The sequence below is a fragment of the Molothrus aeneus genome, chromosome 1 (assembly GCF_037042795.1).
Source record: "Molothrus aeneus isolate 106 chromosome 1, BPBGC_Maene_1.0, whole genome shotgun sequence".
Classification (NCBI taxonomy): Eukaryota; Metazoa; Chordata; class Aves; order Passeriformes; family Icteridae; genus Molothrus; species Molothrus aeneus.
This window is the reverse complement of record NC_089646.1, coordinates 145,797,651-145,811,751: the sequence shown is the minus strand read 5'-3', so window position 1 is coordinate 145,811,751 and position 14,101 is coordinate 145,797,651. Positions and strand designations below refer to the sequence as shown.

The window sequence follows — 14,101 nt, the reverse complement described above, 5'->3', positions numbered from 1 at the left end:
GATATGTAATAAAGCGACTTTGACTTCTGTATTTGCTGCTGCAGCAGTTCTAGGATCTCTCTTGAGGACTGTTCCCAGTCATTCCTTAGAGCTTCACTGGGAGCAGCCCTCTGACTCTGGTCCCTTCTCTTTGCCAAAGGAATGAGAAGATGAATCCCAGTCTGGAGAAATGCAGAAGGTGCTCTGCACCTGAGCCATCACCTGGGACTCTGTTTGCCTTGGCAATCACCTCTGCTGGGCTTTGCTGTCTCTGGGTTCCCAGTTAAGCTTCCTGCAGCTGAGGGCTGGACATCACAATGCCAGTCCTGTCCAAGAGCAGGATACAGCAGTCTTGTCCCTTCCTTTGACAGTTTTGAACAAAGCATTATTGCATGAACCTTGGTGTCCACTCAATGGAGTCTCTGATTTTTATCTGTCCTAAAGAATGGAGCACATCAATCTGACAATAAAATGATGCTAATGTGTGTCCAGTTTGACTTTTCTCACTGTAAAAATCTGGGGAATAGTGAGGGAGCCTTGCATACACTGAAAAAAGGTTTTCAGAAACAACTGTTCAAGCACATTTTAAGAGGTAGTCATGCAGATTTGGCTATGTCTTCTTTCACCCTTGCAATGATAGTTTCCATGGTTCTCTCTGCTGTCCCTACCCTGTTTTCTTCAACATTCCCTGCTTTGAAGCTGCCAAACTTCTGTTTGATCTTGCAGCCTTAGTATTTCTTTAATCTCATATTGTGCAGGAGTGTGTATATAAATAAACCAGGGAGGCATTTTACAAGAGATTTATAATCTTCTAGCAGACGTCTTTTAAACTATAACCTGAAAGAGTGGGGCATTGTGGGGGCTGGGTGGAGCAGGATCTTTACTTGTTCCTGTATTTAATCTTTGATGCAAGCTGAGAACAAATCTCTTTTCCTCTTTGCAGATATCAGCTACTGACCATGTCAACAGAGTTCCAGGATGCTCACCTTGCAGAGGTGAAACCTCTGGTGGAGAAGGAGGAGGTAATTTATCTAAAGCTTTTTAGAGATTCTGTGTTTTCTGTCAGAACTGCTTTTGGAACTGAACATGTTCTTGGATTGCTTTGAACATATTGTATGGAAGAAGAAAAGAAAAACTGGACATGGAATAAGAATAGTTCATTGGTTGGTTCTTTCAAATAATGCAAAACTGACCATAATTATTTGTTCTTGTTTGGTTTTATTATTTTAATATGATGGTGACATTTTTTTCTTCTCTTAATAATGACAGCTCTGGGTGTCTTTAGCTGTATCAAATGATGCCAATTGGGCAGTCTCACATACATGCCTCTACAACTACACATTTCTCAGTGTAAAGACAGACTTTGCTCTGTCAACTGCCTCTCAGAGAGAGCCTTTACATTTCCTTTGGGCACCGCTGAGTCCAGAGGTAGGGCTGAGCCCCTTCTTGTCCTGAGTAGCTTTTTTTTCTTTTCTTTAACCTTGTTGTACTACTTTCCACTCTGTATTGGACTTTTTTTTTTAAACCCTATCAACAACATCTGGATTCAGTGGCTGACTCTTCAGTGGTAGCCATACTCTGTGCTTTGGTAGGTTCATGGCAAAAAATTCACTGTAATATGTGAAGAAACATCTCAATGTTTTCTTGAAACAAAACTAAGATTTTCTCTTGGTCCCAATGACATTTTTTCTTGACAATCATGTGCTGGGTTGACAATATAATGTGCTGGGTTTTTTCTGGTCTTATACACTAGAATTCATTTCTCTATCTACTGCTTTCTTTTTTATTCCCTCCCTCCTTTATGTAAACACTTCAGAAAATAATTTCCACTTGTGACTGCAGTGAAATGGCTAGAGAAACTTTAAACACAGCTCTTTGCCAAGGACATTGTATGAAAGCAGAGCTTGTTTGGATACCACTGAATGCAGTGCTCAAACTTTTCAGAAACTAAGACCCCTTTTTAATGCCCATATTGTTCAGAACTACCAAAGCAAAGAAGATTCTAAGATTCAGAAATCCTGTTGGTACTGGAATATCTTTGCTTCAAAGTTCAGAAATACCTTAAAATACTGATTAACTCTTTGGGTTTTGGTATGCCATAGGCCAAATGTTGGAATCTTAACAAGGAGCCCTATATGCTTTTGTTCATGATGTTACCTTAAATTTTGTCTGCATGGGGGAAACTAGGACAGAGTTTGATTTCCTCTTTGGCCATTTTAACATAGATGAAGGATGTTGAAGTGTTTTGAGAAAGTGGAAAAGGTTGTCCTGAAGGATGCTCAGCACAGATTGAGATGAACAGGGGAGCTGGTTTTGAGTGGGTTATTGGGTGAGGCTCTCTGGAGTTGTGTCCTGGCTTGCTGTGCTTGGGCTTCTGCTGCAGCCAAGTCTTTGTTCCTGAGCAGTGATCACCTTTATTTCATATGCTGCTGGTACAAGTGCCAAATACACTTATTCCTTTCAGTCCTGGGTCCCACAGGAGCAGCAGTGGCTGAAATGTTTTGTTTAAAAGATCATGGGACCAACAATACAGTGAGAGTGAAACAGAGCATATTGTCTAAAGCTAAGGCTGCGCAAAATTATTTCTGCTCAGTCAGACCTTAAGTAGTTGTTCACATGTTCAAGACTTTGCCTAAAAGTCAAACTGTGAGAATTACAGATTATACTGCAGTGCTTGAGGGTCCCTAAGAAAGCAGCTGTGGTGCTTCTTACATCTCTCTTTACTTTACCTGTGCTTCTGAGGCTGAGTGACCTCCTTGCCAGGATTCTATGCTTTCCTTTTTATCTCAATATTATTTTTCAAGCTTTGGCCTTTTGCACTTTGCAGCACAAAGTGTTTGCTTGGCTGCTCTTCCCTCTGTTTTCTTTCCCTCCAGTGGAAATAAGAGTTTGACCTCTTTCTTCTTCCTTCAAAAAAGGAGGTAACTAGAAGACATTTCCTCCTTTGAAGCTATAAGCCTTGTGGGCTACTGGAGGGGGGGAGGTTGTCACCTAACTCCTTTCCTGGTGGAGACCCTTGACAGGTGCAGGAGATTGTCAGTGGCAGCTGTGGCAGGTGACAGGTGGAATCGACCTCTCTGTGTCCAGCCAGCTTCCCAAACGCTGCAAAGATTAATTTTGGCCAGAATAAGACCCTTCCCACCTTCCACATCACGTAACCAAGTCCCAGTAATGACTGCTTAACTGAGTTCCAAGTGTTCAGCGCATTCTTGAACTGAGGCTTCCCACCCTAGGCAGGACTGAGGCTGTTGGCTGTCCCATGGCCACAATAAGTGATGCAGAAAAGTTCAGTTTTACTGCTCCTAGTGAGTGTATTGCTCAGAGATTTAACAATAACTGAGGATGCAGCAGCTTTTGGCCTTCATTTTGCTGGTCAGTAATCTAGTATTTTACTGCTTTCATTTCTCCATGAAGATTAGTGGGTTTAAAAGCTCTTGGGTGAATTTTGATGCTCATCAGAAGAGCTTTCATTGAACGGACAGAGAGAGCTCATATCCAAGCATAGATTTCCACAGCTCCAACTTACTTCCATTTATGTTTTCAAATCTCTTCACAGGCTATCACTCGCCTCCTTCCAGACTTCGATGTTCAGGCAAGTAAAACTATCATTCTTTCTTTTTTTTTTTTTTTTTTTCTTCCATTTCTTTTCTTTTGGCACGAGGGGAGATTGAATTGACATTTGAGAAAGCAGCAAGATGTGACCAGAAGGGGCTGCTTCTTGCCAGGAACACTGTTACTGTGGGAGAGGGGTCTGAATGGGGCTGTGCTGTAGCCATGTGAAGGGGACCACACGGGGCCTTTTCAGGCTAGAGCTGAGAAAGTTTCAGTCAAAGGGGGTGGCTGGTTTGCAAGCAGTTCTGTTCTTGCTGGGAGAATGAGAATCTTCAGCAGTGATGGTGAAAACAACATATTCCCCTCCCACATGGACACACACTTCCCCCAGTTAATTTGCTTTCATGAGCAGTGTGCGTGCATTTCCTCAGAGGAAATGTTCCTCTGGATGCATCCCATTATGCTGTTGAAATTTTCCAAAATATTCCTGAAGCCTGTGGGGTAGTGGAAGGTGCTAAGCAATCAGTAGTGTCAGTAAAAGGAGTGATGGTATGTCTATATTTTTATATAGAGACCGAGCATACAGGTTCATAGCACAACACTGGGTCACATGGAGGCCCTTCACTTTCCCTGAGTGTCACACTTTTGACAGATGACTTGGTCACTCTCCTGGCTCGCCTTATTTTATTGCCATTTGGGCTTTTGACTGAGAAGTTTGTCCTTGCTGATTCTTAGCTGAGACCAAGGAATTGCATGGCTGCAGGAATTGCATGGAGCCAGGCTGGGATGAGCTGGGATGGAGATCAGGGAGGGTGAACCTGCCTTGATGAATGGTGTGAGTGCTGTTTTCCCACTGCTGAGGATGAGGATTGTGTACTGGGAACAGAGGCTCACTGGGTGTCTCATTTTTATCAAGACTGTGCAGAACCAGGGAAAGCTGTTAAATTGTTCTAGTCTCTGTTCAGGTCCTTGAAGGAAATAACCCTTTTCTACTTTATTTCATGTTGTGCTTTATTAGCACCTGTCAATATATTTTTATTCAATGTTATGCCAGTTGCTTAAAAAATACAGCCCAAATTTGAGACTTTTCCTTGGAAACCAAGTGAGAAAGCAATCTTGAACTTTTTTTCATCTTTCAATGGTTCTTACTTCTACAGCAAGCTTTAGTTTACACTAATCCTGCATCTTACCCCTATTTTTTCCTAATGAAATCTACTGCCTGAGGTCTTGATAAATGTAAGTTAAGATTGTCACCACACAGCTTCTGGCAGGGCTGTGCACAGCATGGGAGAAGCTTTCTATTTGGTTCCAGATTGATCACTTGGTCTAAATAAATTGAATCCCAGATTAAGGCTGCTAACAGGAGTACTACAGTCTTTTGATTAAGAATCCAGAAGTGACCCATATTTTATTTCTATTCTTGGAATAAATTGCTTGGTTTGTAAACCATGTGTATATATAGATTGTTTTAACTTGCAAGATCAAATTCTCTAAGCCTTTTTGCTTTTTTTCCCCTCCATGTTTTGGATTAACTATCGCTAATCCAGAGCAGTGGTTCTTGTCATTTAGCTATGTTCTGCCAGCTCTTACTTTTTTTAATGATCTATCTTTGTTAAGAGTTTAATCTTTAGTTGTTCTAGTTCAGGAAAGATGTGGAATAAGTCTCAATGCATTTTGTTAAGAATTGTGACTGCAAAGGAGACTTAGTTTTGGTCCTTAAAGCCACAAGTACCCACTCTGTGCTTCTTTAAGTTCTTTTGTGGTTGATTTGTGGAAAAAGTGGTTTGGAACTGCTATGAGAGATTTGATTGCTTAGTTTATTAGAGAAATTCCTGTGTGGCCCTAGAGGACCCAGATCATTCAGGAAGCTGAAGCTCTTAGGGATCAACCTCTCCTATGAACTACTTGGGAAGAGGATGAATCTGGCCAGGGAAGGAAGTTATTGGTGCTTGGCAGGATGAAGCTTCTTATTTAATGCCTGTGTATGGATGTGGATGTCCACCATATCCACTGTAAGTTCTTCCATCCTTGTGGGAACAAGTTAGGCTGTGTTCAGTTAATGACTTTGTTTCTGCTACTAGTGAAAAGAAGCATGTGTGACGTGTTCTCCTTCCAAGAGTAAAATTTTACATAGTTAGTCAGATCTGGAAAAAAATAGATTCTTACTTCACATGCAGTTCTAGACAGACTGGAGTTAAACACAGCTTTCCATTTTTAGAGTAAGCCACTGTATAGTGGTATATTGCCCTTCTGAAAGCACATGTTGCAAGACATGTGCGTGGTTATTCTCTGGAGGAAAATCTTTGTGAAGTTACTAGGGCATGGCCAAGACAAGAGATGAAAGAACTGACAGCTCTGAGCTGCCTCCAGTCAGCAATTTGTCTGTTATGATGTCTGTGGCACCCACCTGAAAATTGCAGTAAAAGTCTCCTGTATCTCAAGCAGGGGAATGTTCCTGGCCAAACCTGTTTTAGGATAATTGATGATAAATGGTGCAGGGCACTGTGCCCTGGGTGCCTTTGTTGTCTTCAAGCCAAGCACATTTTAATTGCATTTCCAGTTTGATGTATGTGTGTAGTCCCTGGCTCCGCCTCACTGTGCATATTCATCCTCCCAGCTCTGTTTCAGTCCATCAGGATTCTGCTTTCTCAGTCACTCAGCAGAACTTGGAGCAGTGTGGCAGCTGCAGAGATGAGTTTGTCCCCTGCACTCGTGGCCATCTGTATCCATAGGCAGGAAGGATCTGTTTCTGCTTTACTTCCTCCTCCTCCTGCCTGTTGATGGCGAAGGGAAGAGCTGCAGGGGAGATGGAGCAGCTGGCAGGAGGGGTGGGATTCCCGGGTTTGGGGCGTTGCAGTGTGGTGTGTGCATTTCCTCATCCTTTGGGACCCTGAAGGAAAGGGATGGGGGTGGCTGTGGTTTGCATCACCGGTGAGAGCAGAGCAGGGTGACCCCTGCTAATCGGACTAGGAAGGATCCCTGGGCAGAGCTGTCGCAATGACCTGCGTCAGTTCCTGCTGCAAAGTTTTTGTTCTTGGCTTCCACCTTAGCAGGGTCACTTACATTTACATCTGAAGTCATCATCCTTATTAATGTACCAGACTCCCAGCCTGATTTTGGGAAACCTTTTTCTTAATATTGCTAATTCAGAACAGAAATGTTAACTAATTAAAAAATAAAAATGGAAATGTGGAGTTTTAGGAAAAAACAAGCGTGAGATGAATTGAAATTCTATTTTAGACTAAAAAATCTATTGAGAAAATGCTAAAGAACTTCAAGGTAAAGGGGGCTTGAAATTCAACATTGAAATAGCACATTAAAATCTCAAATAATTTTAATCTCCAAGAAATTGAAAAAGTGAAAAAATAGCTTATGCAGTTATTACTATAATAGTTCTTAAGTAATAAGCATTTAAAATATACTATCTTCTAGAAATTTAAAAGCTATTTAAATCTTCTTTAAAAGCCCCAAAGCTTTTCCCTAAATTCAAGGCAAGAGAAGAGAGGTGTGTTTAACAGTCATAACATCATGAATTAAAATAAAAACATGAGATTTTAATTGAGGATTAAGTATATTTGAAAGCTTTAAAATAATCTTGATGGAATGCAGTATTTTACTTAAAATATAAAACATGATGTATTTAGCAAAACGTGCAGTGTGCAGTTTTCCTTTTTAGATATCTGAGATATTTTGGTCATGTATTCCGTACTTGAGAAAACAACTTGTTCATAAACATGTTTCTCAATCCATGTCTTACTTACCTAGGGTAGAGGGGAAGGAATAAGTGAACCCTCCTGTGTGATAACAAATTGTCTTCTCCTTCAAACCTCATGAAAAAATTAAAAGGTCACTTGAAGCAAAAATAAAATCTATTTTAGGATCTACCAGCTCCTCCAAACTGAGACATCCTCCCTTAAATTGCACATACTGAAAGTATTTTTATGTGTGTGTTTAGTGCACTGAGATAAGACTGCACCTCTGTTAAAGTGAGAGATGTGAACAGATGGTGTGTTTGTCTTTATCCTTCTATCGGATTAGTGTACCTTGGATTTTTTTCCAAGATAGTGTTTTAATACAAATCAGTTGGTGAAGAGCCTCTTACTATAATGTTGATGTTGATTGGGATGTGCTGCCATCTGTTTTCAGTGCTCTGCATTTTGAAAACATCCATCCCTACATCACGTAGACAAATCTCTTGATCTTTAATAGGATCAATAGGGATGTGAAGTTGTTGATGTCACCGAACAAACTGGTTTGAATTGATTGTTTTTTAGAACCTTGTGTGCATTTCCCATTAAGAATTTGTGCTACAGGAAAACAGCACAACCCTATTGAATTAGGGGAGTCTCACTGTGACAATAATGAGGAATTGAGCCAATTGTTGTTAAACTGACTGTGTTGTGCCACTTATTGGGAGCATGGTCACCTGTTGTCTCCGAGCTATTTTTAGTTGACACTGAGTTTGAACTAGATCCAGGTTTCCAGTTCCGGAGCAGTTCTCTGTGGCGGTCAGTGGGATGTACAGGTTCAAGGGTTTGGTTTTATCTACCATGAACAGACTTTTTCTTTCATGCATGAAGGAGGTTGATCCTGAATCTTGAAAGTCCTCCCTGCAAAGAAAACAAGCCCTGGATTTTCACTGTTGTTACTGGAAAGCTCTAGCAATAAAATCTGATTATATGAAATGCCTATTAGTCTCTAACTGAGGAGAAAATAATTTCAATATTCCATACTCAGCAGGAGGTGTGTTACACAATAATGCTTACTCTCATTACAGTGCTGAGGTTGTCAAATTATTTTTATTTTAATTAGCTAAGCATAAGAAAGTAGAATGTGGAAAATATTAATTGCCATCATTATAAATTTGATGTATTATTAATTGCTATGTACTGGCACTGCAAATCTCTTTAGGACTATTGTATAATGAAGGTACCCAAATATATATTTATGATACAGGCTGTTATTGGGGCCCTGAGCAATCTGATTTAGTGGGTGGCATCCCTGCCCACAGCAGGGAGTTGGAATTAGATGATGTTTAACATCCCCTCCAGCCCAAGCCTTTCTATAATTATATTTTAATAGTATATATTAATGAACCACCCAATGTATAATGTAAACACCATATTTTCCACCAAAAGCTGAACTTGGTGACATTAGTGGGGTGATGTAGAAATCCTGTAAACTAAATGTTGCTTATCTACTTTGGAAATACTAGATATCAAACATTTAAAAGGCCTTGTTTTTTTTTTTTTGTTCAGAATCATTGTGACTTATACTAATTTTTCATTCTTTTGCATTTACTGGAAACTTTAATCCTGGCTTTTAGGAAAGAACTCAATTCTGCTTTAGTTTAGCATAAGTTTGGGATGTTTCAGCATTTCAGGTAACAAAACATTAAATGAAGCTAAACTTCTCAAAATCTGATGGAAACAGCAGCAGAGGAAGGTCTGTGCTAAATCCCAGGTTAAAAATTTGGCACTTTGTACATTGTGTGGCAAGGACTTAGTTCATCTTTGATGTCTGACCTCTGAGTACATTCTTCCCCTGGTCAAACCTGGCTCAAATCCTATTTAAGAGTGACATCCTCGTGATTTAGTCTGTTTTGGTTTCCCCAGCTGGGCATGATGGGAGTCATAAGCCTATGTAGGAGAGCAGCTTGTCTATATAACCCAGTTCCCTGCTGGGGCAAAATAAAAACCTGCCACCCGTCCTCTGTGTGACTTGCTGGATTTGTCACCCTGTTTTGCCTAAGGATGGTCCTAGATGTGGAAGATACAGCTTACCTGATAAGTAATGCAGTGAGTATGCAGAGGAATGAGTCTCTAAGGAGACAGAGGATCTGAAAATTAGAGTTTTGGAGTGTAGTTCAGAGAGCAGCGATGCTTAACTTATCCTGTGTGCAAGGGGGGATAGAGCTTGATTTACCGCCTCAGTTGTAACTTTAAACTGACGTAATTGTGTAATTAAAAGGAAAATAGATGAAATGTAGAATGGTGTTGCCTAGAATCCTTATTTGCAACAAAATCTGCAGTGCATTCCTTATATCAAATTAAGGAGCTGAGATTTAGATTGAATTATTACTTCAGATATTGGAACGTAATCAAACCTTTTAGAAAGGTTTTTGCGGAGGCTGTACACCTCTGATTTCTACAGCATAGTTTTTGATAGATTTGAATTTAACTTGGACTTTGCCTCTGAGTGTTACTGCATGGAACAAGTCAAACAAGCCCTGCAGCAGCAGGCAGTGCACTGCACTGAATGCCATGGATCATATCTGTGTCCTGTGCTGTAAATAAAGGATTCTGGGGAGATGCAAAGACTGGCTACTGCCTATGTAATTCCTTGATTGCTATGTGAGTGTAACCATACTGTAGATAAGTGTCAGAAATAACTGTTGGTTTGTGATTCCCTTGATACATGTTGGCAAAATACCAAATTGTTTATACCCATTTGCAGTTCAAGTGAAAAAGAAACAAAAAACTGTTCCATCTTTTGTGTAAGTCACATCTGACTTAGAGATCCAAAAGATGGTGCACATGGGGACTTTGGGTTGTTAATGAAGGTGTCCTTGGCTTTAAGATAAGTAAGTGGTAGAAACTCCTGTTATGCCAAATAATAGCAGTTTACTTTTTAATGTTTTTTTCTGGTAAGCATCAGAATAATGTTGTGGTTGTTTTGTTCTATTAGCAAACTTTTCACAGTTGGGTTTATGCTCAGGTCTGTACATCACAAGCCATAAAACAAACACATGTGGCTGCTGATTTTATTGGGGAGACTACTGCAAGTAGTAGGAATGTAGGAATCCTGTAAACTAAATGTTGACTTCACAGTGTAATAAATCCTTATGGCAGATAAGTATGTACAAGCTGCTTAATGCTGCTTTCTTTGGGGAATAGTGGCTATTTTCTCAGCTAGAGTTCTTTTTCCTAGAAATCAGAAATATTTTATCATGGTGATTTGTACTTCAGCAAATGTTGAGGGTCATAATTGGAAGCTCTTGTTATTCAAGGTGTCACTACAACAAAACTGCTTTCTTTGTTTTCTTATTCTGCCTTTTAATGTGGTTAAAAACTGTTAAACTGTTCCCTCTGCATCTGGTTAGAGCTAGCAGCTTGAGTGCTTCTGTAATTGTCTGTGGACTGGAGAAGGTGAAAGTGAAATGTAAAATGTACCATGGGGCAGAATGGGGGTGTCAGGGTGGGATTGCTGGGCAGACCCTGGCAGGGGGCAGGAGCTGTGCTCGTGGTCCATCAGGCTCTGCTGCAGGAGCACTTGGACAATCCCTGACAGGCTGTTGTTGCTCCCTGGCAGGAGCAGGATGTGGAGACCGTGCACGGCTCCGTGCGGGTCACCATGTGCGGCACTCCCCGCGGGAACCGCCCGGCCATCCTCACCTACCACGACATCGGCCTCAACCGTAAGTGAGCTCTGCTTTCACCTGCTCAGCTCCTGGGACAGCTCTGCCAGAAAGCAGCAGTGCTCAGGGAACCCTCCCCAGGTCCTTGCTTCTTTCTGTGCCTTGGAAGCTGTTAGATTGTACCTAACTCTTACAGCAAGTGTAATTCTCAGATTTTTTTTATCCTTGCTCAGTAAATAATTGGAATGCTTTAAAAGATCTCTGGTAGTTCACAGTGACTGTGTGTGAATGCTGAAAAAAATCTCAAGGGGAGGCTGATGGTGTATTGCCAACAGGAGTGGAAAAAGAACTCTGCTGGGGCTTTGGGTCCTGTCTGATAAGCAGCCTTGTGCTGCTTGGGTTTTTATGAATTACATGTCAAGTCAGTATGAAATGAGTGCTGGCTTTGTGTCCTTAGCCAGCATTAGGAAAAAAAAAAATTCAAGTGCCTTTTATCTTATCTGTCATATGATGAGTTAATAGCCAGACCTGCCCTAGTGTGTTCTTTTGTCAGTCCTATTTGTTACACACAGTTCATGGTTTCTTAATCAGTTATCAATATTTAAAAACACCTGCTGATCCTTGTAGGCTGGCTATTACAAGGGGGTGAATATTACTATTCAGACAAAAAAAAAATCTTCATTCACTTCCAGGAAACACATTGCCATTGTGTTTCCTGGAAGTGTCTTTAATTTTGATTTTCAGTGAATCAGCACAGAGAATCTGTAACTTAACTTTAAATTTACACCTTTTCCTCCCCAAAGTTGTTGTGAATTTGCATATTCTTCTAAATTTGATTTGAGCTAAAAGTATTTTATATTCTGCCCAGGTTTTGCATGTGTGTTTTCTGAGGACATTCAGAAACACACAGAGATTATTGAACCATTTTCTAGGCATCTAAAGATGGTACTTTCCACACCAGAAGGAAAATGTGCTAATCCTCTCCCTGTATTAATATTGCTTAAAAATCAGAAATCAGATCACCTCAAGCCTTGGAGCCTACAGCACTGAGTATCCCAAAAAGATGCTTTTGTCTTGAGCTGCAGTAGTTGATCACATAATGTTTAACTTGTAATATTTGGGCAAAAGAACAAGTCACAATCTTAGCCTTGAATGTTTTTTCCCTCCATTTGTCTTGACACAATTAAAGAAAAAAAAGAAAATGGACAAGGAAATGGATAATTTAATTTAAGACAAAACCTGGGATAAATACCCTTGGCTAAATTTTGTTAGTATTTTAACTTTGCATAAGGAGTATGTTTTGAGGAATTAGGTGTACCAAGTAAATACTTCTAGTAGGTACAAAAATAAGATGGAAAACGTTAGCTGACATGATTGATTCAACTTTTCATTAACCTGCAGGATAGATTAATAAATTATTTTTGTAGCTGCAAACTTAGTATTTCCTTCAGCATAATTATTTCATATTTTCTTTTCCTTCCCAAGATAAAACTTGTTTCAATCCTCTCTTCAACTTCGAGGATATGCAGGAAATCACCCAGCACTTTGCAGTCTGTCATGTGGATGCACCTGGTCAGCAGGATGGAGCACCATCTTTCCAGGCTGGGTGAGTTGTCAGGGAAACAGCCCATGCTTTCATAGTTACCCTCTTTTTGGAAAAAAGAGTCTTGAGCTGCAGTTTCATTAAAAAGTCCTTGCACCAAGCACAGTAGTTGGCTTTTGAACTTAAATCCTGACACTGTTTCTAAAGAAATGGAGTTTTGGGAGCTCTGTTTTGTTGTGCCAGTTCACAGCAGACTTGGTGGCTGCAATTTTGTGTTTTAGCTGTGCTAACTAGGCTGCTTGTAAAGCAGTTCCTTGACAGATATCTACATTTTGTCAATTTAAATATTGAGTTAGCTTGTTTTGTAATGACACCCTGAATATAAATACTGAATGAAAACTAAACAAGACAGGCATTAACCTCTACATCACCTCCCTTGTAAATCTGTGGTCTTTATGAAGTGGCAGCATGGTAGATGTTAAGTTGATAAGCCACCTGGAAAATGCAGGTTGTTGGGCAGTAAGGGGGTGATGATGACCCACACAGAAGGTTTTAGAGAAGTTTTTTGTACTCCTGACTGTGCCATGTATGATGCTGTAGCTCTTGGAAATCTTATGGGCCATGAGCACTGCCATTGCCAAAATGTTTTACCTGTTTAGGGCAAGTGAGACAGGTTTACCTTGAGGTGCCCCTTGGACAAGAAGCAGCTTGGCTGAGGAAGGGAGCAGCCAACATGCCAAGGGGAGGGTACAAGGCCAGGAGCAGTTGTTCTGTAAGAACCACGTATTAAGGAGCTTATAAGTACCCTTACTGCATGAGCCAGTCTAGTTCCCTGCTTAATATTTAAGCTGGTCTGATGCTGCTGTTAGCTGCAATGGCCCAGTTGTCTGTCAGAGCAGCCTACAAAGCTATTTCAGTCACCCTGTCTTTGCATTTGTTTAAATCATGAGCTTTTAAGTGCCTTAGCCCTCGTGTCCTGAGCAAGTGTTAACACTGAGTTGGCAGCTGCAGAGGGCAGCCATCCTGGTCTGGGGCTGGCAAAGACTTGATATAATCATGATGGGCATGTAAGAAGTTCTATTATCTCTACCTGCCCTTCAACTGGGAGACCAGCATTCCCAAATTAAGTCATAGAATCATGGTTTGGTTTAGAAGGGAAACTTGCAGGTTACCTGGTCCAACCCCTCTGCAGTGAGCAGGGACAATTGATCAGATTGCTCAGAGCCTTGTCCAACCTGACCAGGAATGTATGCAGGGGTGGGGCGCCCACTACCTCTCTGGGCAACCTGCTTCAGGGTTTACCACCCTCATTGTAAAAAAACTTCTTCCTTAGATTAGACCTGTGCTGTGAGGAATCATGAGGAAGACTCCATGGATATCAGAAGGCTAATTAATTATTTTATTATACTTTATTATTCTGTACATCTAAAACTGAACCTACCAAGCACTCGACCCTGTACACACTGCACTGAATCTCGTGACTGTCACCTGACACACACTCTTGGCCCTGCTAGGCCAAGGAAACAAAACACCAACACTTTGGGTAAACAATCTCCATATTGTATTCTACTTTTGCAAACACAGGCACAGCAAATGATAAGAATTGTGCTTTCTTTCTCTGATGTTCAGAGAATGTGAAACCCAGAAATATTCTTGGAAAGAATTGTGCC

The 14,101-nt window shown here is 40.7% G+C and overlaps 1 protein-coding gene across 1 annotated transcript in view; it reads left to right on the top strand.

The window, feature by feature from the left end:
* The window catches only part of NDRG1 (N-myc downstream regulated 1), a 40,136-nt gene that overhangs the window by 12,485 nt on the left and 13,550 nt on the right, over positions 1-14,101 (top strand). The window contains exons 2-5 of the mRNA XM_066566674.1: positions 923-1,001; positions 3,536-3,571; positions 10,843-10,948; positions 12,374-12,494. Of these exons, the coding sequence (XP_066422771.1) occupies positions 939-1,001; positions 3,536-3,571; positions 10,843-10,948; positions 12,374-12,494 (326 nt within the window). The 5' untranslated portion in view covers positions 923-938. The remainder of the gene's footprint in view (positions 1-922; positions 1,002-3,535; positions 3,572-10,842; positions 10,949-12,373; positions 12,495-14,101) is intronic.